The sequence below is a fragment of the Phalacrocorax aristotelis genome, chromosome 1, assembly GCF_949628215.1.
Source record: "Phalacrocorax aristotelis chromosome 1, bGulAri2.1, whole genome shotgun sequence".
NCBI classification, from domain to species: domain Eukaryota; kingdom Metazoa; phylum Chordata; class Aves; order Suliformes; family Phalacrocoracidae; genus Phalacrocorax; species Phalacrocorax aristotelis.
Genome location: NC_134276.1, coordinates 113,935,988 through 113,963,261, shown reverse-complemented (window position 1 = coordinate 113,963,261; position 27,274 = coordinate 113,935,988). Strand labels below are relative to the sequence as shown.

At 37.4% G+C, this 27,274-nt stretch overlaps 1 protein-coding gene across 3 annotated transcripts in view; it reads left to right on the top strand.

The window, feature by feature from the left end:
- GBE1 (1,4-alpha-glucan branching enzyme 1) overlaps window positions 1–27,274 on the top strand; it is a 176,263-nt gene that overhangs the window by 63,508 nt on the left and 85,481 nt on the right. For all 3 annotated transcript variants that reach the window (XM_075102255.1, XM_075102234.1, XM_075102244.1), the window contains 4 exons: window positions 5,772–5,897; window positions 7,848–7,983; window positions 12,315–12,405; window positions 13,553–13,762. In XM_075102255.1, coding sequence (XP_074958356.1) covers window positions 5,772–5,897; window positions 7,848–7,983; window positions 12,315–12,405; window positions 13,553–13,762 — 563 coding nt within the window. The remainder of the gene's footprint in view (window positions 1–5,771; window positions 5,898–7,847; window positions 7,984–12,314; window positions 12,406–13,552; window positions 13,763–27,274) is intronic.

The following is a 27,274-nucleotide window of genomic DNA, read 5'->3' as shown; positions in this document are numbered from 1 at the left end:
TTAAGCTCTTCACTTTGTGTTGTTTTACAGTTGTGCTTATATGAATTGTATATCTGTGCCATGCTCATTTTTAGAGTAAAATGACTTAATGTCAAATTTTGAAGGATGTTTTCATTCTGTCTGAATGATGTTTGCTTATTTGTGTAAGAGTATTTATGTACATGTATTTATACTAGTATTCCACTTAGGCAGAATCATGTGACATTCAGAGGTCATCAAGGATTTTGAGTTTTTACATATTGTCCGAATGTATTTACCATTGGGGGGAACTCCAAAACTATTCAGGTGATCTATATCTAGTATTAATGTAGGCAAATTCTGCATGATTACCTTTGAATTTCCCAGAATCTTGTGTTTAGAAATTGCCAATGGGTAAGCCAGCTTGGAAACTGTAGTAGTAGGGGAAAAAGACTTTTTAGTACAGAGTTCTAAACAAGTTAGCTGTTGCAAGAGACTTCCTCCTCTCCACCAAGAAAAAATAATGTTGCCCATGTATTATGCAGTTTGATAGTAAAATACTAGTCTTATGTTTCAGACAGTGATGTTTAATGTAGATAGTGGCAAGTTCTCTTCATCTGTGTTTTGTCTTTGCTTTTCTGTCCTTCTAAATTGGGCAGTGTAAATGTAACTCTTGGTACATAGTTTTCTTCTTAATTTAGTTTTGGCTTTTTTTAACAGTTTCTTAACAGTGTAAATGCACAAACTGAGGAGGATATATTATTTTGCCTAGGAAACTTGGATTTCCTTTTTCCCTCTGCACTTGTCCTCTTGTTGGAGTGTTATCTGTAGTGAGTAGCATTCCTTTTTCTCCCTGACAGTTTTACATAACTCACACTGGTAAGCATTTAAAAGGTGACTTAAATTACAAACCTGAAGAAAGCCAACGGTAAGCCATAATGAGGGCACATAACTGGAATATGAAAACATATTCGTGACAAAGGGCTGTTCGGTACATATGTGTATTAATTGCCTACTGAAAAACTCCTACATACCATGTCTGATTGTATGTTACATGTAACAACTAAGTTTAGCTATGGTTTTTCTACCAATCTTACCTGTTTTCTCTGTTATGTTCTTAAAAGCCAGCAAGATGTGTGCTCTGTTATATGTTCTTAGAAGCCAACAAAAGTGCAAAAACCTGATGATAGAATCAGAAATCCAGTGACTATTTTTACCTAGTATTTTCTTTAACTAAAGCTTAGATAAGTATAAAGCAAACTGGTCGGTTGTGATTAGAGGCTAAACTTTTGCCCATTTCCTTGGTCTACTTGACAAATGCATTTCATGCTATAACAGTGTGCATTTTTAAAGCTTCATTTAATGGGGGCCTTAATGTTTATATCAAATGGTATGATGTGCCTCCTCATACACTTTAAGGAAAGAACAGGGACATACTTCTTAAAAATGAAGTAGGTAAATCCCGTGGCCGGTTTGAAGAATCCTATTTAATGAACATCATGATTTTATATATGTTCTGTAAAGATGATTGTTGAGTTAATTAGAAAATGTAAACTCACTTATAAAATATTGATGAACTAAGTGGTAGCTAGCTTAGGTTATGCACCATAACTTCTAAGAATTAGTTTGAAATGAGTAAACAAAACCACGAATTTGGAGCAAAAGTACTGTATCTGCTAAATAGATTCATAGGTACTTCATCAAAAGGGCTGTGGGGTGACTATATCCAGTATTCTTTATGCATATATAACCTGTAGCAGCAGTTGCGTAGTGTACATGGCAGCTACTTTTTATGTCTGAACACTGCAGAGAATGGACCAGAAGTAATAGTTCGGGGTGAGTGGAGCAAGAGTTGTTTATCTGTCTTTCAGTTTTACATGTGTCTTCTATATGACTCCTTTTATTACAACATTCATTTATTTGTAATTAGTTGTTTCAAGAAAGGAAAAAGCAAATATGGGAATGAAAGCCACTGGACTGTTTCCATTAGAGGTTTTTGTCAGAATTGGGATAAATTACTATTTGTTTTGGGGTACCATTCACCTTTTAGCAGTTTTCTTGCTTATGTCTCAGCTCACCATGGTGTTGTGGGAGCTCTGTCTCAAACTTTAGAAAATATCTTGTAACTTGATTGATCAACTTTCTGCAATATCAGAAGAAGCTGATTGAGTATAGAGCTTGGTAATTAAGGAAAGGAAAGATTCAGTGACTGGGTTTCACATAAAATTAAGAAAAGGGTTAAGCAAGCATAGGAAATGAGAATTGAAATTGTTAGGTAGGGATTACTTGATAGAGAGATGACTAAAGAAACTATGTTGGTTATGCTCTTGTAAACGAGAGAACAGGATTCACTTTACCAACTTTAGTGCTGTAACCACTCCTTTTCTGGGTTAGCTGTGTTCCTCTTGACTATGCTTTCTTTGTGCGCAGCTCATGATGTTAAAAAATGACAGCAACACATGAGCAAAATTGAGGTTTCTACTGTTATGGTGAGGTTCAACCAGATACAACCATGGCTGGATGTATTTGGAAAATATTCCTTAGTTCCTACACTGTGAAGAAGGCAACAAATAATTTTTCTGAATGCTTTGTTTAAAATAAGTGCTCCCCCCACATTTTTTAGAGAATTTCTGACACTTGCATTGTTAAATTGTATGACTTCTATTGTTGGATAAATGTATGCTTTTCTTTAGAATATGGGAGGTTTCTTATATCTTTGCATAACAAAATGAGAAGCTAAGTTCTAAAATAAAAATTAAAACAAAATTTAGTTTGTGAACCTTAAAATAGAGCAGATTTCTAAGTCTGTTAAGAATGTTAAGTGTGTAACCACAACCCTTGCAGAAAGTGATAGATTATCACCACCTGTTTGGCTCTACATGTTACTATCCTAATATGACAAATACATGCATGCCTCCTGCTTCTCAAAGATTTTATTTGTAGCTATTAGAATTCTGGCTGTGAAAGTTGGCAGGGACTTGTACAAGTTCCTATGAAAGTCTCTCAGTTCCCGAAAAGTCTAACCAATAAACTTGACCTGACAGATGCTTTAAATAAAAGCAAAACTAGTACTTGAACAAAATGACTTCTGAAAAACTGGTAACTCAAGTGCACTGATGCCTTGGAAATGAAGGAAAAGGCAGTCAATTTGAGTCAAGTGACTACGGAACAAGGAAAATTTTTACGTGATTACAGAAGGACGTGTTGCAGAGATATGGTTAATGAACACATGCAGCATAACTGGAAGTGTGGGTTAAAAAAAGTGGAATAACTGGTTGCTCATTTAAATGTGTTTCTAATCTTTGTTTTTAAGTGTTTCGTTGCTTAATGGATTAAATTAAAGAGTATGCATGACTGGTTTTAGTATTTCATAATAAATAAACTTTTCTTTTTACCCCTCCAGTATCCTCTTTGGATTAAATCAGTACTATGTCTAATTAAATAATATTCTGAAGTTAGATTAATTACCTAATTTCTTAAAATAAAATGTGCCTACCCCTCATAAGCTTGAACAGTGTAAATTACGCTAGAATATTAGACAAAAAGAAATGCTAACATGAGTAGGTATGGTTATTATATGCAGTAATCATCTTATTTCTGGGATGGGTAAATTGGGACAAATTGATAAAACAAGCAATAGCATCGTCAGAATTGTGATATCAGAAAGAGGAGATAATTTTTATTATTTTAAGAGTAATTTTCAACTTGTCAATGCTATCAGCCAGGAGGATCTTCACAGTGTTCATGTAATTTGCAGAAATACCCTTTTGGCCAGCTTTGCTAGCACAGCTGACAGAAATTTTCCATGCAACTGTACTGTGTTTTTAATAACTTATTCTTGGCTTTTTCTGATTAAGTGGTTAGTCTCAATTACTCCTTACAAAACCTGTTTTGAGTTGTCAGAGTTATAATAGCATACACAGAGAGAGACAGCAATTATATTTCCTTGCTTTACCAACTTCTATTAACTTACTGTGTACATATTTTCATCTTACTTTCTCCTGTGGTTGGGTTAAGGATACAGATAATCTATTGAAATAATGGAAGACACTTGCCACAGGTGAAAAGGCAATGTTTTGATAACTGTTCTTCCACACTACTTGTTAGGAATTGAGCAAAGAAAAGTTACTTCTTTAATAAAGGAGAAAAAAAAATCTCAGACCCTCTCTTTTCATTTGAAGCGCTCTCTACGGTGGGGGGAAGCTGAATAAAGAATTTCGGGACTTCGTTTGCTTGTACTTTTCTGGGTTCTAAATTTGCAAACCTTCTGTTACTGTCTTAGTGGCAGCCAAAACCAGCGTGGTGCTGTTCCTGCTGCACTGAGGAAGGGGTGAGCTGTGGGAGCAATGGAGCAGGGTTCTTTCTGCATCTCAAGAGAGGTCTGACAGCAATTGGTTTCATAGGATAACTGCTTTAATTAGAATAAGAGGAGGAATACTGACAGTGAGCAAGTAGCCTTCAAATGCTGGCCACCCCACATTAGTGTGGCATCAGACCATGGCCTGGTAGATATTCTCATGGCATGCTGTGTGGAGCAGATCCTGTCCTTGGAGAGAAGCTCTCCCTTTTGGTCATTCAACCTACTAAATAATTTCCTTACAAGAAAACAACTCTACTCCTAAGGCATGTTCTCATGAGAATTTCTTGCTGTGCTTGTAGATGCAAGGCCCTGCTGGTGGCATAGTTGCTGGTACTAAGGGAGAGCTGCCTGCAGCACCCTCCATTATGCTGAGATGGCTACGGTTGTCCGGCAGCTGAGGGCCTTGTGCAACACAGCAATGACCTGTTGGTCCTAGCACCTAAATGTGCAACACTCTCCTGGTCAGCAACACTACCTTCCACCCCTTGATTCTCATATCTTTTCCCAAGGGTATTTTATATGTTACAGATTACATTAATGACTCAATAGAATAGAGGGGGTCTGTTCAAGATCACCAGCTCCTCAAATACAATGTCTTCTGCAATGTCCCAGTACGTTATCCTAGTAATTATTTCAATTTTGCCTTTGTTATCTAAAATAATAATACTCCAAAAGAGCTTCTAGGTTTGCTATGTTTGGTCACTCTTTCTGAGGAAGGGAAGTTTTCTGAGCTTTTTGAAGGAATTGAAAAGAATAGTCCTTTTTCATCTCATTATAAAATAGAGGAAAGACATATGGAAAGTAAAACGGATGATAATACTTTACATTTGAATGATGAAGACCTCCAGAGACACTGAAAGGCAGCAGAAGAAACCTAGCGATTTATATTTTACTCTTTTTTCCCTCCTCTTGACCTGAAATGTATCCTGTGCTTCTTGTGTTCTTTTGCAGTTCTGGCCTATATGATATCAGTCAGGACTCACAGAGCATAGAAGAGAAAAGGGAATTAAGATATTAAAATTGTCTTGCTAAATTGCTTGCCAAGTAAACAAATCACAGTTCTCATCTCAATAGCATTATACTGCATGTCTATTTCAATTTATAAGAATGTAGCAGGGAAATAGGTTCCCTAATTCCCCCATCATTGCTAACAGTAATCCATTTGGAAAGGCTCTTTCTTCCATTACTTATATGAAGCTTATGTATATATGCTCACCTTTTAGCTCCTGCTTGTGAACATCCCTCCTATGCCTGACATGCCTAGTTTGCTATCCCTTTGCAAACCATCTCTGTGAATAGGGTCATTCTTCCTTGTCTTGACTTGCATTATATGTTTGACTGTTCTTGGAATTAAATTTGTGTAATGTGCTATTTCATTGTCCTCTATGGTTTACATGGGAGGTGTTATATGAATTATATGTGACCGTATGCATATGTTGTGGTTATTTTATAGGTGGTGATTCGTGCTCAAAATGGTGACCTCCTCTATCGTATCTCACCTTGGGCAAGATATGTAGTCCGTGATGAAGACAAAGTGAATTACGATTGGGTACACTGGAACCCACCACAGCCATACATAGTAAGGCTTAAATATTATTTTCAAAAGGTGTATAAAACCATATATTATGTCATCTTTGTATACCCGCTTGGAAGGAGGGAAAAAAATGGAAAAAAAAAAAAAGTCAACAAAAAGAGGGTAGCAACTAGGTCAAGTAGCTACCTGAGAAGTGAAGGGTTTTATTCATGGCTTTGACAGAAACAAGTGACTTTAATGATGGATGGTTTTGAGCTACTTTTTCAGTCTCCTATAGGCTATATGGAAATTAGTTACCTGTTAAAGTGGTATTTTAGCCTTGGCTTCCTATATGCTAGGCAAACTCAATAACTATTCTAGGACTAGGTGGCTCTTCCTGATACAGAGGAGAGCAGAAAATTTTCAGAATTGGATTTAAGGATTAGTTACCTGCAAATACAAAGTTCAGTACTCCAATAATAAGTCAATGCTATATGGAGTTGGAAAAAGCTTTCAAAAGTAAGGTGCTCATGCTCCAGTCAAAGTTCTAGTTTCTTTGTGTCAGTAAATTAATGACTTTATTGATTAATTTTATTGATTTTTAAGCCCTCTTACTTCTATAAGGGGGGTAACTCTTTGCATGATAAAAATATCCTAGGAGAGCATTCAGAAACTTTAGGCCAAGTGGTGTTATTTCATATTGTTACACTTTTTGGTGTTTTCACTGAAAAATGGTGTGCAGTATTCTGTATGAGAGGTGCTGCAACTTCTGTTTTAAGTTAAATTTTAGCACCGACCTCAAATTATGAAGCATCTGCTTGACATGGAAAAGGTAGCTCACATGGAAGATCTCTTGGAAAAAAATGCATTACATAATCTACAGTAACTTTCTTATTTAGGTGTATAGGTTGTATGAACTTAGTGACCTACCCTGTATCTATGATGCTGTGTGACACATAGATTCTCTGTAAGAATGGGGAGGTAATTGGGAATGCAGTGATCTGTATGACCTAGAGTGAAAAGCTGGTGAGAACATTTAGGGTGCAAACAAGGCTTTACTGTGCTTTCAGAAAAAAAAAAATAATTGAGACCTTTTATGAATAGGAGAGGAAGTAAAATACAGGGGACAAACCTCAGCCAGAACTTCTTGTTTTTCACACTTGTCCCTTTAATTTCTGTTCACTGATAACACTGAAATTCTGTTCACTGTGTGTGCTTACTGTTTTGTTCTAACTTTTCAAAATTTCACTTAAATATTAAGCTAAAAAATAGAATATTAAAACTTGTAACTTTTTTAATTGGGAGAGGGAGGAAAAGAAAAAAACTTTTTTTGGGAAAAATAGATTTTTAAGTAGTAGTTTTCCTAAGTTTCTTCAGACAAGACTTTTGCTTTAAAAAGTAAAATCCCAATCAAACGTAAGCTCTTCTTCAAGTGTAAGGAGGAAGTGATTAATTTCAATTACGTCTGTATTCTTTAAATATTTTCTACCCGTCTAGAAGTACTATGTACATACCTACAGACTTGGGATTTTTTAATTTTATTTTTTAATCCTAAGTAATTGGAATAAAGATTCTGTGCTGTAAAACTGTTCTTTAGGACTAAATACTTACAAATTTTAGTTTGGAGAAGACAGAGCAACTTCAAATGCCTGTGAAAAGCAGATATCCTTAAAAACCTATCTTTCTGTTGTGGTCTTTTATTTTCAAACAAGCTTCATAGTAGTACAGAAGAACTTTATAGTACAATAGCTGCTATTTTGTACACTTCAGTGTAATTTAAAAAGGGTATAAGAGGAGTGTTGGATCATGGATGCCCAGTCTCTTGCTCATGAAAAATGTTAATTTGAAGTAGCCATTTACTATAACAGTGAAGAATGCTTAATTACTTCTGAAATGCTTGTGCTCTTAGAGGAAAAACAAAACAAATTGGTTTTTACCTTGTGCAAATTATGTGATTGTGACAACACTTCCAAGCTGTTGTATCCTAATGACAACTGTTTTTTTTTTTCCTTATAGCATAAGCATCCTTCCCCCAAGAGATTAAAAAGCCTCAGAATCTATGAATCTCATGTGGGGATTGCTTCCCCAGAAGGGAAAATAGCTTCTTATAAAAACTTCACATACAACGTACTACCTAGAATAAAGGATCTTGGTAAGTAATAAACAGAGATACTTGCAGATGTAAAATTTTCATGTGCCTGTGCTTTTATTAGAATAGAGGTTTCTATAGATCTTTTTTGCACTGTACTATAAAAATTGATGCTTAGGGCAGCAAAAATTATAAACAAGAGAAATCAAAGGAGGAGAAACGAAGTCTGAAATAGGATATGTGAATCAAAATCCATTCCACAGATTTTTAAATAAAATGTGATTGCAAAAGCCTAGGTAACTATTGCAAGGCAGTTAGCTTTTTGGCATGTTTTGCTTTCAACTTGAGATAAGACCTGTTTTTGTGACATGATTTTCAGAGCCATGTGTGTTCTTACTGGTTCTGCTAATGTAAATCTTGATTCTAAGGAAGAAGAAAGAAATATCTGGGTCGAAAGAATTGTCCTTCCTGTTTGCCAGAATAAGCATGCTAAACTTTTTCTCCCTGAACGGTTGCTATGAAGTATCAGAACAAGAAACTTTAAATGTGAGCAATCCTCTTTTAGAAAACAACTTCTAGTATATTGGAGGGGATGTATGAGATTGCTGGTATGATTATCCTGGGAAGCATAGCAAAACTGTTCACCTTGATTTCTGTTTGATTATTTTTTTCCTGTCATGTCTTTGCACTCTTTCTATAACGGACAATATTAGAACTTGCTGACTTTTACTGCCCTGTGATGAAATATGTTTTGTTACATTCAGCTGTAAAATAATAATGTAATCCATGGCTGAGGCCTCCTTGGATGGTGGCTGTGCTTGTGTTGATTTTTTTTTTTTTTAAATTTATTAGAGTGCCTGAAGAAGCCATATGTTTTTTCTGTAGGTTTACTTGTTGAGTCAGTGTTTCACAGAATTTGGCTTTTGCCTTTCAGTCAATTTGAGCTTGCAGGTGAGATGAGGGAGTTTGAATGTCTGGAGGCCCTCAACAAAAAGTAAATTTGAATTCCACATTATGTATCTGTGACTCTTTCCTTACTGCTAAAGAATTTCAGTTGTTCCAGGAGGTTAATATGTTTACTAGAATTATGAAAGCTTTTTGCTTTACCTACAGATTTTTCTTTAGAGAGGAGAGATGTCATGAAAAGGCTGATACACCACAAAAGGAAAGCAATACCAAATTTAGGTGGGGTATACAGGAATGATAGATAATGTTCATTCTTATTTATATCAAGTAAACACTGTTGGAATTAAGTCTATTTTCAAGTATTTTTAAGGGCTATTAAATTCAGGTTTAGAATGTCTTACTTGTTAGGACAAGCTTAAAGACATCAGTATTTAAAAATGCTAAGATATTAATAGTTTGTAGAAATATGTGCATGACAAATAGCAAAATAAATAGCAAGCAAATCGAATGAGATTAATTTGATGTTGTGTTGCTGTTTGTTTATAAAAATGCTGTAAATAAGAATAAGTGCAATGAGGCTGAATTATAAAACAGCAATGAATCTGACAGATAGCTGAGCTCATGCCAACTATCTTCTAATAATAACTCTTCTATAGCTGAAAAATTTAAAAACAAGAACAATAAAAAAGAAACCAGTATCTCACTGTGCTGGGTTGACCCTGGCTGGCTGCCAGGTGCCCACCAAAGCTGCTCTATCACTCCCCCTTTCCCCCTTCTCAAACGGACAGGGGAGAGGAAATACAGTGAAAAGCTCCAAATAAACCTCCTAACACCAATGTAGTGTTAAAAAGGCAGGCATTCTTTATTTGCGGTGCGGGGATATATTGCTCCCCCTAATGTGCACACCCTCAGATCTCTTTGTGCCAGTTAAGTACATGCTTCATATACATATTCATTAGCTTTCTGATAAAAGAGATACATATTCAGGTGTTACTTGTGCATGCCTGTTGGTGTCTCCAGGTGGTTGTCAGGGGTCTCTGGATGAAGGACATACTCTTCCTCCCTGTGTCCACTAGTTAACCCTTGTGTTTGCGCAAACTCAGTTCTGAGATTACGTATGTGCTGCCCTTGAGGGGTGGTCTGTTCTGGTTTAGTGTTTGCTCTGCAGTTCATTATCTTTATGGCTCTGTATGTCTGCTTCTCTTAAGGCCAAATGTCATTGTGACTTTGTTTAGGTACTTTGAATCTTGGGGCCTCTTTGACTCCCTAAAGCAACAAGGTTTAGTCATCTTGCAGGCTGTTCTTGTTTCGGCTACCTCCTTATCTTGGCTAAGTTTCAGCTCTGGGTCCCAGCCTTAGTTGAGCTACCCTAGACTGTATTAGTAACTCCCAACCATTTATACCCTGAATCATTACTACCTAAAAGTGAGGCTTTAATTTAATCCTTAAAACAGAGGTTTGGACCCTAAAAGCACTAGGAGTGAGGGGTTTGGGATCTAAAAATTAGGCTTTGAGTCGGAAAGGAGAGGGGTTCTGACAGAAACGCATTATCTCTTACATTAAGGATTAACTAATGACTAAAATACAGATTAACGAATACATTGATTGTTCCCAGACTTAATGTTCAGTTGGATTATATAGCAGTATCCATGTTGAGTTAACTTCATCACCCTGGTTACAGGTTGAGATCAGGACAAGGAGAGATCAGTCACCAGTTACTGTCATGGGCAAAACAGACTCAACCTGGGGAAATTAATTTATTACCAATCAAATCAGAGTAGGGTAATAAAACATAAAACCAAATCTTAAAACACCTTCCCCCCACCCCTCCCTTCTCCTGGGCTTAACTTTACTCCCTATTTGTCTATATTCTCCCCACCAGCAGCGCAGTGGGACAGGAAATGGGGGTTGTGGTCAGCTCATCATGTGTTGCCTCGGCTGCTCCTTCCTCCACAGGGGGAGGACTCCTCACACTCTTCCCCTGCTCCAGTGTGGTGTCCCTGTCATGGGAGACTATCCTCCACAAATGTCTCCAATGTGAGTCCTTCCCATGGGCTGCAGTTCTTTGCAAGGCACTCCAGCGTGGGTCCTCCCATGGGGTCACAAGCCCTGCCAGCAAACCTGCTCCAGCGTGGGCTTCTCTTTGTCCACAGGTCCTGCCAGGAACCTGCTGCAGTGTGGGCTTTCCATGGGGTCACAGCCTCCTTTGGGCATCCACCTGCTCTGGTGTGGGGTCCTGGTGGCTTCTTCATGGGCTGCAGGTGGATATCTGCTCCACTATTAACCTCCACAGGCTGCAGGGGAATCTGTGCTCTGGTGCCTGGAGCACCTCCTCCCCCTCCTTCTTCACTGACTTTGGAGTCTGCAGGGCTGTTCCCCTCTCATATTCTCACTTCTCTCTCTGGCTCCAGTTGTACAGTTTTGGTTCCCATGCCCCCGCCACCCTGCTCTTAAATACATTATCCCAGTGGCGCCACCACCATTGCTGATGGGCTCGGCCTTTGCCAGTGGCGGGTGCATCCTGGAGCCAGCTGGCACTGGCTCTGTTGGACATGAGGGAAGCTTCTAGCAGCTTCTCACAGAATCCACCCCGGTAGCCCCCCATCCACTGCTGAAACGTTGCCATGCAATCCCAATACACTTGTCTAAACTTGACAAATGAAGTGAAAATTATGGTTAAACTAATAAAGTGAGGTGGTGGTGGTAGTCTCAAAAGACTGTAGATTAAATCTGGAGGTTATCTCTTGCTGATAGTCCTCATTTGCTAGCTATCTGGGGCACTGATCTCTGATGTTAAAGATAGGTTTAGTTAAGATGTGTGGCAAGTACTGTGGCTTCACCATTAGTATGTTGTTTTCCCTTTAGATTTCCCTCCCTTAATATTGCACTGAACTATCTTAGGTAATATACGAGACAGCGTGTCCCCGACCCTTCTGTACTGCCTTGGTTCTTTGGTAAACTCATAACAAAACCACATTACTTTTGTGGTTTTTCTTTTTTGAAGGACTCTTGTAGAGGGGGAAAGTAATCATTAAAGTTGGAAAAAGTGTTTTTGAAGTGGTAAAAAAAGATTCCATAGGGCCTAAGGTACAGTATGTGTAGCCAGCAGCTACCCCCACACCCACTGACTGCAAGTGTCAAGGGTGAAGTGGAAGTTCAGGACATGCAGGTTGGCGTAGTTAATATTCTGAAGTTAAATTAAGATTGTATTTGCATAACACTGCTGTCTAAATCTAAGCGATTCAGTACACCTAGTTATATGTAGGTCACTTGACAAATTTACCTTTCCATTTTTAATGGAAGATCATGTAAGTATAAACTATTAGGTAGAATTACTTCTTTAACGGTGGCTGAATCTATAGTTGTTAATCACTGGAGTTAGAATCAGCTAAAATGGGAGAGGACTGGAGTGGATACGTTGCAGGTGTTGAATCCTCTTTTAACTATCCTTAAGGCAGGGGTTTGTTTTATTTCTTCTATTTTTACAGGATATAACTGTGTCCAGCTGATGGCTATTATGGAACATGCATACTATGCCAGTTTTGGTTATCAGGTCACAAGCTTCTTCGCAGCATCAAGGTAAGTTTAAGTTCTCTGTTCTTCTACCTTACTCCCCATCCATTGAAATCAGTATGCCTGTATGTGTGTGTTTGCAAGTAAGTGTTTAACAGAAAGAGAAAGTAATGACTTAGGTATTTGCTCTAGCTTCCTCTTAAATCTGAAATCAATTTGACTTAGTGATCAGCAGTTCTATGAAACACTATATAGGATACAAACAAAAAGGTGATAAGTAACTTCAGCTGTCGTAACATATTCCAGCTAATCCAGCTTCAGCAGCCTTTATGCATGGATTTAGTGTTGTGGAATTCTTGGCAGATACAAACATGATGTGTAAGTCGTTCTTTCATGATAAACAGAACTGTACACTCCTTGTTCATAATAATTTTGATTAAAATTATGGCTCTGCGTTCTGTGGGAACTTTTCCCTGTGCTTGTAACAGACTGTACATAGATTTGAGGCCTAGGGTGAAAATAGATGGAAAATGTATTCAGGTAATTAATAAAATTGTGATAAACCTGAAACGTTGTGATTATCCCCCCCGCCCCCCCATATCTTGGTGAAGCTCAGGTAACAACCAGGCTAAATCTAGGTGGACAGACAGTTTTAAAGGGCTTGACTAGTTGAAAGAAAGGTATGTCAGACACAGGAGACAAAAATCTTTATTTAAAAACAAGTTAGAAAACAGTGTAGTACCTGAAACAAATAACTAAGCAGATGGTATATTTTGGGGACTTTAATGAATGTACATTTCCTTCTGTAGTCATTGTGAATTACTTTATTCCAGTAATATAAATGTATTCTTGTCCCTTAGAAAGTAAGGAAGTGTTCAGTATTAAGTAGAAGCTTTAAGTTGTATCTCAGTTATGTTTTAGATTGAATTTGATGTATTAACAGATTAAAAGGGAAGAGTAAAACTTCGAAACTATTTTTGCAAAACGCTGCCTATTTCATATAATGTAATTTTTATTATTGAAAATTGTTCTAGTTGTCAGTTTGTAAACAATAACTACTACTTAAGAAGCTGAAAAAATAACCTGTAAACAACTGAAAACTAGGTGGTAAAGAACTTCTGACTTTGTTGTACTTTTTATAAGTAATGTTCAGTGTTGTCAGCTGAAGTTCAGATTGTATCACTCATAACACATTGCATTTTCATGGTGATAGCCGTTATGGAACTCCAGATGACCTGAAAGAAATGATTGACGTTGCTCACTCAATGGGCATCACTGTTCTGCTGGATGTTGTGCACAGCCATGCATCAAAAAACTCTGAAGATGGTCTCAACAAATTTGATGGTACAGATTCTTGTTTTTTCCATTCTGGTTCTAAAGGAACTCATCAGCTCTGGGACAGCAGGCTCTTTGACTACGCAAAGTAAGTATAAAGTGTCACTTCAGGTGTGTTACTGGTAATTATTTCTTACCGATTCTATTATAAACTACACTGTTCACCAAACTGGAAAACTCATTTGGGTTGTTTTGAGTTGTTCAACAGTTACAATATGCTGAGTTAAATTCCTTTACCTTGCTTAATATTTAAAATCTGATGCTAATTTAGGTTTTGTTGTTCTGTCATCTATGGCGACATCTGTTCATGTTATATACTGTGCTCGTTTTGGCTGGGATTGAGTTCATTTTCTTCATAGTAGCTAGTATGGGGACTATGTTTTGGATTTGTGCTGAAAACAGTGTTGATAACACAGGGATGTTTTCGTTATTGCTGAGCAGCGCTTACACAGAGCCAAGGCCTTTTCTGCCTCCCACCCCACCGCACCAGGGAGCAGGCTGGGGGTGCACAAGGAGTTGGGAGGGGGCACAGTCGGGACAACTGACCCCAACTGACCAAAGGGATGTCCCACACCATATGGCATCACGCTCAGCATATAGAGCTGGGGGGGGATGGTTGGAATGATGGCGTTTTGTCTTCCCGAGTAACCGTTACGTGTGAGAGAGCCCAGCTGTCCTGGAGATGCCTGAACACCTGCCTGCTCATGGGAAGCAGTGAATGAGTTCCTTATTTTGCTTTGCTTGAGTGCGTGGCCTTTGCTTCCTGTATTAACCTGTCTTTATCTCAACTCACGGGTTTTCTCACTTTTACTCTTCCAATTCTCTCTCCATCCCACTGGGGGAGAGTGAGTGAGTGGCTGGGTGGTGCTTAGTTGCCGGCTGGGGTTAAACTACAGCATATACCATGTGCATTGTATGTATTGTATAAATAATTATATTATGTAGTTATTACGTAATATATTTATTTTTATTTTAAAGTAGATACAAGTATTTTTATATAGTCACCTATTTAAATATTTTATAGGAATATTTTATATTTTTAATGTATTTTAAAATAAATTTATGTTTTCATATTATGGATTATATTTTTGTATAACATATTACATAAATATAAAAAAAATATTTATATATGTAAATAAAAGACTAAGAAAAGCCAAAGAAAACTTGTAAGCTCTGGAAATTTATTGTTCAGCTGTCAGATTGTTGAAACATAGCAAAAATTTTGCCCCAGGGCAACTAACTCCATTCCAAAGAGTTTCCAGAGGTTGATCAGCAGTTAATAGAGAGCAGGGGTAACTTTCAATAGCCAGTTTTAGGGACCCAGTTCGGGCACACTTAATTAACTAGTATAAATATAGTGTGTATGAAACAATGTGTTAATGCCAGATGATAATTAGCATTTAATATTGTTTACTTTGTATTTTCTGAGGTGTTGGGGGTGAGGGGATTTGTCTTGTACACTGTATGTTTCAGTGGTTTAAATGGAGAAACAGGCACAGGCAGCTAGCTTATTTCAGTCCCCTTCTCCCATTTTTCCTATATTTGTTCATCCCTGAGTCACCTTGATTCCTTCCTTTCCTTGTCTTTGTGTCTTCCCCTAAACATTGCACAACAAGTTTTGCAGAACCCCACAATCTTAAAGTATTTATTAATAAATTCTGTAGTGTCACTCGCCTCTTATTCCATGATAAATTTGCTTTTTTCCCCGCTTGAGGTGCATGATTATCTTGTTTGCCCTGCTTATCAATTACAAAGTTCTGGTTTGACCCTTTCAAGGTTACACTTAAGTAGTTCCTCCAGTGGCTCATCACTCAATGACTGTAGAGTTCTGGTCTGTTGTTAGTCTGGTAGTTTTTAGGCTTTGTGTGCTGCAAGTTCAGTTTATGGTTTTTCCCGTTTTAATCCCTCATTTGAATTAAATTGCCATTAACTGGATATGCTTACATTGCAGGTGTCCTTAAGCCTCGGGTCAAAATTACGCGTGTTCTGTTAGCTGCCAAAAAAGAGTTTTCTTCTTGTGCTTGTAGTCTGTACTCTTGAGGCTGACAGTTTCATAGCTTATGGGGGTTGTAACTGTTTAAGAAGGTCACTGTTGCAGAAGGAATGTTAAAAAGCATAGGTGAACTGTTTAATGGAAGCTCTTGCACAGTAACTCACAATTTTAATTAAACCGAGTGACCAGTGTAATAAGTGACTTATGCGCTATGTTACTTAATAGGATGAGCTGTTCTTTATTTGCTTTTTATTTGGGACAATTTAACTGATTAATTCAGGGGACCTTTTTGAATTGTAATTATTATAACAAATGCATTTCAGTATGTCTAATACTAATTTCCTGTTTGAGTTGCTTCCTATTAATCTTTAAATTCATATTCAAATAAATTCTGTTGCAAGTAGTCTTAAAGCTTCAATATCAATGCAGTGCTATTTCACACTTTATTTTATGGTTATACATAATCAAAGTGTGTGGTACCAACTTCTCTAGTGAGAAAATAAATTGAATGCAATTATGGACCTTTCTCTGTTCCAAGCAGGGGCAGGTTCTCCGTACTGGGAAAGAAAGTGGTACTGGTATTGAGTGTTTTGGAAGGATTTGTAGATGAAAGAAACAGCAGTCTGCTTTCTAGGTAGCACTTGGCAATGTTAAGCATTTATTCAGAAATGAAGTACTTCTTTCACGGCTCTGTTCAGTGAGAGATATGTGCCTGTACTCGTTGGGGAGGGACACTGCTCCATAATTACTTTTCATCCTGTGTGATTGGAATAGATGCTAGAGTGAATACTGGAAAGGGGGAGTGGAAAGAGCTATGAGGCGGAGAGGAGAGATTAGGAAATAGCAGAGACCAGAGAAATTGAATCTGTGCTCTACTGATGAATAAAAATAATGCCCTGGATCACTGAGGGTCCCGTGTACATCATTCCTCATCCTCTGCCACAAATTTGGGTTTCCTTTTTTAAACTTTAGGGAAACCCCTCCTTCCCCTTCAAGTGCAGCAAGCTGTGCAATGAACTGTTTTTAGTTACTACGGGCTTCTTTAGTCCTAAAATCTGAAACATTAAATATTATATATGTACTTATAGTCAAATTTTAAGGCTTAAAAGATGTAACAATCATGGTTTTTCTAAGTTGTTCAGAACTGATAAAAAAAATGGTTTGTTTGGGGTTTGGTTTTGTCTTTTTTTTCCCCTCTTTTTTTGTGTGTACAGGTGCCAAACAAAATTGGGAAAGAATCAGAACTGAAGCTTTATTGAAAACGTTGGGTTTTTTTTTTTTCCAAGTTTAGGCTTTATCGTCATGCTTGCTAATATATATACCAGTAAATGAGCAGCTCTAGTCTGAAAGAGAGGGGAGTAAAAAAAAAAAAAATCTGTGAGAGTCTAAAGTTGCTTGAAGATGTTTGAAGTTTGCTGCAAATAAATGACACCAAACACAATCTATTGAATGGCATACAGAAAAGCTTGCTTTCTGAGACAGATTTCTTCAGCTAGTACAGCCTTCTTTCCTTTATGGTGCTTGTACTAAATCTCTTTCCTTCTGTACTGGGAAGAACTGTTAAATCTACAGGTACTTAAACATCGAATACAAAGAATGCTCAATTTACTTTGGAATTGAGAGAAACTAATTCTCTGCCATGAAAGATTAAGAAACAATTGCTTTATCAGTTTAGTTTGTCTACATTTCCTTTGAAAGCCAAGACATAAGTATATTTGTCTCACAGCATTTGCAAGATTATCCAGTTGTCTGGGAAGGGGACTGTGAATACTTACTGTAACAGAAGGTGGCAAAAGTTCTGTATGCATGTAAAACCAGGACTGTATCCATGGTGTATTTTAAATACTGTATTTTTAGTAATATTCACTTAAGTAGAGGGTAGCTCAAAAAAAAGCAGTAGTAAAACTGTCCAAAGGCCAGCCTTGATGTTGCATCTCTAGCACCATAGTGCAGCTTAAGAAAATGAAAGCATGTTCTGTATTGTAGACTTTGAGACAGCACTTAAGAGCATAGAATTGTATATTTTTTATCCATGTTTAAACAAGTGTTGTACAAACAGTAAACTTTTTTATTAATTGTAAACAGCAGCTTAAAAATTATACTATTCAAGGTGTTTTCACATGAGAATAGAACCTAAATTTCAGTAAAATGAGAAGTTGGAGGTAAAATAACTGGATAAGTTAAAGAATGTTTTCTGCTTAACTTTTCTTTCAAGATAAGTATTATAAATTCTGCTTTTAGAAAGCAGCAAAAAACTGATTCAGTAATAAACTTCCACTTTCATAATTTTGCCACATTTTTCCAGTTTTTCTAAAGTCTGGAACTGGGCGTTTTTTTCCTCAAACATGTTAATTTGGTGAATCTTCCTCCTCTTCATCTCCATCCCTTCCTGGTCATCCCTGTGTCCATATCCACCCCTCCCCCCACCCTCAGCTGCCAACCCAAAAACCAGAACCACAAAGGTTGAGTGAGGGTTGTAGTTTATTTGAATACTTTTTAAAAACAAACCTTTGTATCCTTTGTCTTGGTTCCTGTTAAAAATGTGGCTTTCCTATCACTAAATTAATGAAAGGGAAATGCTCTAAGGTAAAAGGGATGCCACAAGCTCTGGACGTGTAGTCTAGCTGGCACTAGCAGTCTAGTTAATTTTGTGGTAAGTTAAGTGCCTTGTCTCCGTTGTGATCCTGTTTAAGATAGCTCACTCAAAATACATGTAAACACCGTCGCATCTTAAGTAAGGATTCTCCTTGTAAGTAATTTAGCACAAGCTAAATATAACAATCCTTCCTTCCTAAAATCATATTCGAAGATTATTCGGCTGCCAAGTTCATTAGAAGTGGTGCTGTAGACCCTGGAGACCAGGTGGGATCACAACTAGAGTGGTTGATTGTGTTTTGATTTAAATTCATTTCTTCATATAGGAAATGTGTCTAAAATCCTAATCAGGCAAAACAATTTAAAAAGAATTGAGAACAAGATATGACCTAGTAAAGATAAGTTGTTGGGTTTTTTCAAGCACTACATAATTAAAATGTGTAAATGATGCTGCCTTTCTAGGCTTATTGAGATCCAAGAGTACTGTTTTGATTTTGATAAGGCTTTGTATTCCTTTTCTCATATTAGGCTTTGTTAGATTCTACACTTAATCCAATTCTAAGGGACAGTAGGTATACTGATATATTTCTGTAAGCTTTTAGGAATGATGGTAGAAGTAAAACTCAACAGAAATCATGTGATGACCTAAGCTTTTTGTTATGGTTTGTCTTATTTTTTTTTTAATATTGTGACCCTTGTCACCTAAGCACTTAGCCAAAATTTCCAAGTTCTTGCTCAACCTAGGAGAAGAATTCAAAGGTTGTATTACATTCCAGGCTTAATTACAAAGTCCTGCTTCCTTGAATGCAGCAGTATGATCAGGAAGACATGGTCAATTACAAGGTTCTGGGGCCAGCAGACATCCCTGGCATCTCTTATGCAGTCCTTTTTTCAATGCCTTTTTTTTTTTTTTTTAATTAGCCTGGATTTTGTGTCATCTATGCTTTGGTGGTTCTTGAAGGCACCAAATCATAACTAGTGGGAATCCTTTGGCCTGTCCACCTACTGGTTTTGTCTTGTTTGTGTTTGTTGGTGATACTCTCTGTTTTGGGAATTAAGGCTTGTAAGAGGTGTAGAGGAATTGAAATTTACTTAACTGAGCCATGTAATGGGAAAAATTTTGTATTTTCTTCACCCTTCAGTTTTATGAAGTCTCAAGTGAGGTCTGTGCCAAATGTGTTTTGAAATGCTATAGGCAGGGTTCAGAGTATAAACGCTGTGTCCCACAAGCCACAATTTACATCAGGGCAACAGATGACATGCTGGTCCCCTGCTGCTTAACAGATGTTCTCTCCAGCTCGGTCTTCTGAACTGTTGGTGGAGCAGCTGATCATAGCTCAGTGTGCTACCCTTGTTTTCGTTTTTTCTTAAAGTGAGCTATAAACTACTATAGTTCAGAAACTGCTTTTAGCCCTGCCATCAGTGCAGCAGAAATAGGGCAACTGTCAGGTGCTGAAATGTGTGTGTTAGTCTTGGTTTAGGTGGCCTGTCCTCCAGCTGCCACTCCTTGATGGTGTGGATCATTTTTTATCGAACATATATAAATTTATACATTGTCCTTTTCTGGGTTAAGTACAGATGGCCCATCCATCTTGGTAAAGACCAGTGATAATTGTCTTGGGCAGGAATGGTGGCATGTCATGATACCGAGCCCCAGTTCATCCCCACATGCGGTTGCACTTGGCTTTTTGGGGGGGCGGGTCTGGCTCCCACCTTAAGTCAGTTTATTTACAAATCATTAAGATCTTAAAATTATTCTTGCTTGGATAGCAAACATATAAAGCCCGAATCATTAAACAGTGAGTTAAATTTTCCTGACAGGAATTGAAGAGTCCAAATTTTTTAATTCAATCAGTCCTGGTATCTTTCCCACCCAGTTCCATCAGCAAGGACATGGTGGATTCTTGTCCAGGATGTGTCCAGGATTCTTGTCCAGGCTGTGTGCCCTCAGCTGACAGGTCGGGGACCTTCAGCACCCTAGAAGTACGGGTGGTGCAATTCCATACCAACATTCATTGAGTTAACAAAATCCAATCCCATCACATTTAATCCTTCTTCCACCAATTTTTTTGTGGTCATTGGTGGTTTTAATGACCACATCATCATGCCAATCCATAAGTCAAATTTGCATGGCCACTGATGATGATGTTACCCACATTGGCCAGCTCAGTTTGTTGCTATAAAGCAAAGGTGAGTAAAAGCCAGACCGCACTGTCCTCCAGTGCTGTCAAACTAGGCCCAGCTAATACCTGTGGGTACAGGCTCTGGGCAATGATGCGATCTCAATGCCAGAAATTTGTTTCTCCTTTGTAGATACTATCAAATGATCGGCGAAGTCAATCAATAGGGAGGAAGGAACTATAACTCCCTGAACACTGGGGCAGGCGTCAACGTGGTTACCCCAAAGGATGTCCAGTGGGACCATGAGGAGGTGTGACATCTGCAGCTCTGCCCAGTTAATAATAATGATGATTCCATCTTAATAGAGTCATAGTTACTCCCGCTTCTGTTCCCTAACCCATGTGAGTCTGGAACACAGGAATCTCAGGTGTGCTCTTGCATCTAAAATGGCACAATACACTTATGTTTGGATGCTGAGATGATGGCCTTTTCTGCCACCCAGCATTTAAATCCTGCATAGACATCATGCTTTATTTTATGGGGGGAAAAGTTCTACTGATGTCAATAGATAGTAATTTACTTTAGGATCTGACTCCTTAAAGGCATGTTGATTTTCTAACATCTTCAGTAGCCTCTGTTAAGATCGGTATTTAATTTTTCCTTGAACAGCTGTTGTTTTACCTGAATTTTTTCCTTTGTTCTGATTGCCAACTTTTCCAATCTTTAACTGCTACTGGTGTAATATTATTAGTAGGTAGAACAAATTTGGAAATATATCTTTCAGAGAAGTGTTTGGTTGTAGGCATACCTGTCTGGGCTTAGAGCTCTCCAGAGAATTTTTTTGGCCTTAGGTAGCCTGCAATTCAGTGTTGAGCTCTTCTAAATATCTGTGGAAGTGAAAATTTGTTGCCTTACGTGGGAGCATCAGCATGGCTTGTAACAGTAAATTTTCAGAAGGAAATGGAAATACTGCTACTCTATCACACTTGCCCGTTTAGCATTTTAAATTTATGTAGGCTGATGCTATATGGAGTACTACAGTGTTAAAAGTTTTGATTCCTTGCCTAATACACTTAATGAAAACAGGCACATCAGCATGACTTAGAAAATGCAAATAACATGGTATGTGTGTTCTTACTTTCCATCTCGGGGTCGCTTTATTCACATGTGTCTTGGAGTGCAAAGAGTATACTTGACTGCAACTATTAGTAGTTAACATGCACAAAGTATAAGTAGGATTTAAAATCTGCTAGGGCACTCATAGCTTCCAGTAAGACACCTGAAGAGTCTCTGCTGGCCAGGCAGGCATCTATCAGGTGAGAGAAAGGAGGCTGCCATTACTTGTAACAGACCCTCGATGGTGCTGGGTTATCCACTTCAGACTCCGTATGATTTTCTTTTATAGTTTTGCACCTTTCCATGTTCTTCCTTGTGAATCTTTGAGCTACTAACAAACCTGTCTTTGTCTGTGACTACCTTTCTTACCTTGCGTAGCTCTAATCTAAAGTCTTCTTCACAGCTTTCTCTCAACTAAGTGTTTTCCTTAGAAGTTTAAGCTATACAGGTTTTGGGACACAGCTGAGTCCCCCTAGTCAGGAGGGAGGGGAAAATTACCAAAGAATTAATGTATCATATATAAAAGAGTGGAATTCCCAGATTGTAGGTGTAGTCACTGAAGTGTTCTCTTCTGCAGCTTCTGAGGATTTAGTCAGGTACAGATGACATTCTTCCAGCTGCATTTACACAGTAATTATGATATCCAGTGCCAGGTCGTTCTTGTCACAAATATGTATTAATTGTGGAGATACCTTGGCCATAATTCCAGATAGATTAAAGGTAATTCAGTGATAGTTATCAGTGAGCTAGATTCTCAGTCATTTGGTGGTTTTTTGGTATATTGTTGATTATAGGGCAATTACAGTAGGAACAGGGATATAAGTTGTGTTTCATGATGTAAAACATTCAGCTACACTGATATTAATTTGTTTCCTGCCAGTTTTCCTTCACTAAGTTAATTTAGGAAAGCTCTGTATTTAGAGATCCCCATAATATGCAGTGGAATTGGATTCGGCTGGCATGTTTTTTAATGACTGTTTTAAGAAAGCACTGCTTGTAAAGTAATAGTAAGGTATTATTTTTTTTCCCCAGAGATCATAAAGTCAATCTGTAATCAAAATAATTACATTTTAAAAAATATGCCTGCATATGTCCTTAGCAGTCTGCTTCTAATAGGCTGGACTTTGAGGGTGACTGTAAAGGCACAAAAGTGCTTTATAATACTTAAAGTCCTTACATTTCTGTGAAAATCTTTGTGTTTTCTCTTCCTTTTAGTAACTACTGTGTATCTTAGCAAGTAAGCACTTTCAAGTGCGGGAACACAGCAGTTAATAAATTGCCTTTCTTGAAGGGAAGGAGTACTGGAAGCGTTGACAGAAGGAATGATATATTGGAGCTTACTGTAATATAATTGAAATGATTAAAAAAGGGGGGGGGGGGGGTCCAGCCATGAGTGTATGAGTTATAGTATATTCAGTCTAGACCTGCTGTAGAATTGCTTTAATTTTTTAATTAAAAACACATCTAGAAGTTTAATTGCTTCACTGCACTATACTTAGATTGATATAACAGACTGGAAGGCTTAAATCCATAGATGCTCTGAAACTCGGAGCTTCACGATATGCGTAACTTTCTTTGAAGTGTCCAGTTTCCCACATTACCCTCTAAAACAGCAATCGCAGGTTTTTGTGAAGTTTCTAAAATTCAGCTGCACAAAAAGTGGTATAGTAATAAAGCAATATATTGATATGTGAAGAAAAAGTACACTGAAAAATTGCAGCCAATTGTTCTAAATTTTGTCAGGTAGCATATTTTGAAATATAGAGGTCACCACTTGTAGCCATTTAAATTCAATCATATCTTGAATAGACGCAGTCACTTTTACCTTAAGTTGATTATGGTATTTCAATAAAGGTCTAAAATTAGATGAGATTCAACAAGCTGCAGAGAATCATTCCTCATCAGTCTAAATGCAATAATGATCTTGCGTTTAGTAATCCACGCTTAAATTGACGACTTTCACAGTATTTTAATGTGATTACTGCAGCAGTTTATGTGAGCAGTATCTGTTGTGAATAGAAGATTGTCCTGGGGAAAAGGGTTGTATAAGTTTGAGATGAGGGAGAGGTTTTAAAGAAAATCCACAAATGAAATAGGGAATGTTGATTTTCTTCTAATAGGGATTCATCCAAAGAAGTTCTAGGCTGGACGAAAATTAGGCATGGTACTGCTCATGGCAGGGAAAGAGGATGGGATCATTAAGGCAATTGTCATTTATTTTTCAGATTCTTGTGTGTGTTGTATAACATGCAGATCCACTTGAAATCCATTTTTGGAAAGGTCATTGGAGAGAGAAAGAAACTTGATAACAACAGGGAACAAAGCAATTAACAATCATTTCTATAAAGTAGAAAACAATAAACTGTCAAAATGTTGTATGCATTTCCAAAAGTCAGTAGTGTATTTATGGACAACAGATCAGAAATGATCTGCAAATAATCATGTCGATCTGTTGTATTACCTCCAGTTTGCAAAGGGATGCCACGTTTTCTTGAGGAATGCCATTTCATGAACTAGCATAAAGACTAAGTTCCTGTCCCTAGAAGTTGGTTGAAACTGAAGATGGAGGTCGATGCATCCAGCTGAGCTGGCCAGCCTGCTGCTTCAAGTGGTAGCTGTCTCTGTCCTACCAAATGGCTTCCTAGCTGTAGCGCTGGCTGAGGTTCAGTTTTTGATGGGATTGTGTTGGTGTTTCTATGCTAAAATTTAGGATGGATTTATATGGACTCACTCAGCTTTATATGTTCATTCTCTTTAGGGTTATTGAAATATCAAAATTACTTTGACTTTGGAACTAATATGTTACTGAGATACGTTTTTAGAGTTTATACTTCTAAAATTATTGGTGAAATTGTACTGAGGATATACAGAAACTGGTTCTACTGTGATCACATTATAATAGTAATGGATAGACTTGGGAGTAGCTTTTGCTGATTTTTCTTCTAGGTTCTCTTCTGGCTGATACGGTTACAGGACGAATCTGAAGAACTGAAATAGCATATAATGTGAAATGTGTCTTAAGAAGGAAAATATTATATGAAAAGCTTTATCCCTGGGAACAAAGTGAATTGTTCTACACTGGGTTTGGGATAAAAGAGTTCAACATTTTTTTTAAAAAAGCATAGTGTACTAAATTTGCTGGCTGCATTTTTTTCCATGCATTTGTTTTGGGCTGTTCCTTGTAGAAAGCTAACTTTACAGAACTCTCAGTAGTTTGCTATGAGAATTGCAATCAAACATCTGATTGTCCTGGTTCCTCTCTGTAGCTCCTCTTTGATAAGGAGGTTAACTCTTTACCCAAAAATTTTTATACATCTACATTACAGTCCCTTGCAATCTCTTGAAAATTGGTGTAAAGTTATTTAGAAACAAAAGAAATTCATTGCTGTAGAGGTGACTGTTATTAGTTTAGATAGCTGACAGAAAAGTTTTTTTGAAGTTATTCTACTATAATTAACTTCATGAGTTTAGTTGGGAGCGAGGGAAGTAAGTGTACATTTAATACTCTGTAGAACTTACTCCTCTTGATTTCTTCAATCTAATTATTGTGCAATAAGAGTCCTGTCAAATGTAGTAATGAGGATAGATATATACAAACAAAAGAACACAAGAATGGAAAGGCACATCCATATAGTAAGCACTGCCATGTGCTCTAGTAATTTTTTTCTGTAGGAGATGTCTTAATCTGTTAAAGCAAAGAGATGACAGTGGAAGTTCTCTGGAGAATTATTAAGTAGAACTATGGGTTTTTTGAATACATAATATATGTAGTCATTGCACTAAGGCTGTTTAAGTGAGTGTATATATCAAAGGGCTTCACAATGAAGAGGAGGATGTTCTTTGTCTTTATTCTCTTTTCCTTTAAGATAACTAAAGAAAGAAATTACTGTTGTCATTTTTCCCAAATAAATAAATGCAATAGACCACCTTTTCTTGGCTGGAGGGATTTATGTAAACACCATAGATACTGTCACTCATGATGTGCAGTGAAGCCTTATTCCTTTCACCCTGTTGAAATGAGCATCCAGCCCAGCTAGAACCTAGGGCCTGTATTTTTAACCCACAATGCTTCAGAGCTTGGCATTAGCATTTACTGTTTTATGCAGTGCTTTACAGGGAACAGAAAGGGGGAAAAAAGCTGATATTTAGTAACATTTTATTAGCACTGTAGCACACCCTTGATTAGGGCATCAGATTTTAGAATACATTTCAGCACAGGCTTCTTAGTAGTATACCTGAGTTTTCTAAGACAGTTTTATAATACAGTAAGTAAAAGAAAAATCTGTCTTCTGAGGAAAGAATCCATTCATTTTTAAACCACAACCAGAAGTAAAATTATCCCTACGAGGGCTATTCAGTTGAGATTTGTTTTGGTCAGTATTGTATTTCCATACCCTGACCTTTTGCAAGCAGGTGGAGGCAGTGCTAAATTCTGTTGCCTTCCCTCCTCTCACTTCTCTTCTGAAAGAAAAAAAAAAGAGGGGAACATTTAAGTTTTTGTTTCATTTATTATGACACCACGTTAGTCAGAATGGTAAATAATTAGAATAATAAATAACAGAATTGTTAATGAAAATAAATTGTTTACATGTGTTTCATTGCTTCATATACCAAGGTTGTCTAAACGAGTGACCTTTTGCCGTTGTAAGTTTGGCTCGTAGCTGTGACTAAACACTTTTTATTCTAAATTCTGTAATTCAGAATTGATGGGCTTCTAGTTTTAATTTACTTAGTTTGAAATGGATTAAGGTTGGACATTCAGAAACAAGTACTTAAAATTGGTGTTTAAATTAAGGAAATAAATAGCATAAATGTTCAAATTGCTAAACATACAGTTGGTCTTAAGGACAACAAGGATAGGTGAAACTCCTTTTTTTGTTGTTGAAATTTAGCTTCTGGCATTAGATTCCCTAGATGCTTTCTATGTTCAAAGAATTGGTGACTCTCAGTATTCAAAGTCAGCCAAACCACTGAAGCTGGTGACTTACAGAAAGTAGTGTGAAATAATATTCTTATAAACTAATTAATTGTGTCAGGGAAAGAATGAACGCTCTGCAGGATGCGTCTGCACTTGTTCTTAGCACAGCACGATCATCATCCAAATTTGGAAAAACAAAGAAAAGATTTTATTAGAAAGAATGTCTTCAGCAAGTGCAAGGTATTAACAACTCATTTGTCTGCAATACTGAACTGTCAATATATGCAATGGCAAACTTGTTTTAAAATATTTGAGAGAATCTTAGCTTTAGTTTTCTCTGTATTTTATCCTTGCCTAGATAACAAAATACGTTTTTCACACAGTTATGAAGCTTCCACTCCAGACTTACGTTTTAATCAAAAGTTGGTATCATTCTGCCACCTCTTAAGCCAGGATCAGTAATAATTGCACTGAAATATGGTCTGAAATAGGAGATACCTATAGTAGGAACAGTTGTTTTCACTTTTAGATGAAAATTATTGAGTTTTGTGGAAAAACCTTGCTGTTAAAAACAACCCAAACCCACAAATATATTTCCAGTGTATTAATTATACTGGTAGATTAATACATCCCAATGGAGATCAGTAACAAGCGGTGTCCCTCGGGAGTCTCTACTGGGACCAGAGCCATTTAATGTCTTTATTAATGGTGTAGACAATGGGATTGAGCGCAGCCTCAACAAGTTTGCAGATGACACTAAGCTGAGTGGTGCAGCTGATTTGCTTGAGGGAAGGTTTGCCATCCAGGGGGACATTGGCAGGCTTGAGGAGTGGGCCCATGTGAACCTCATGAGATTC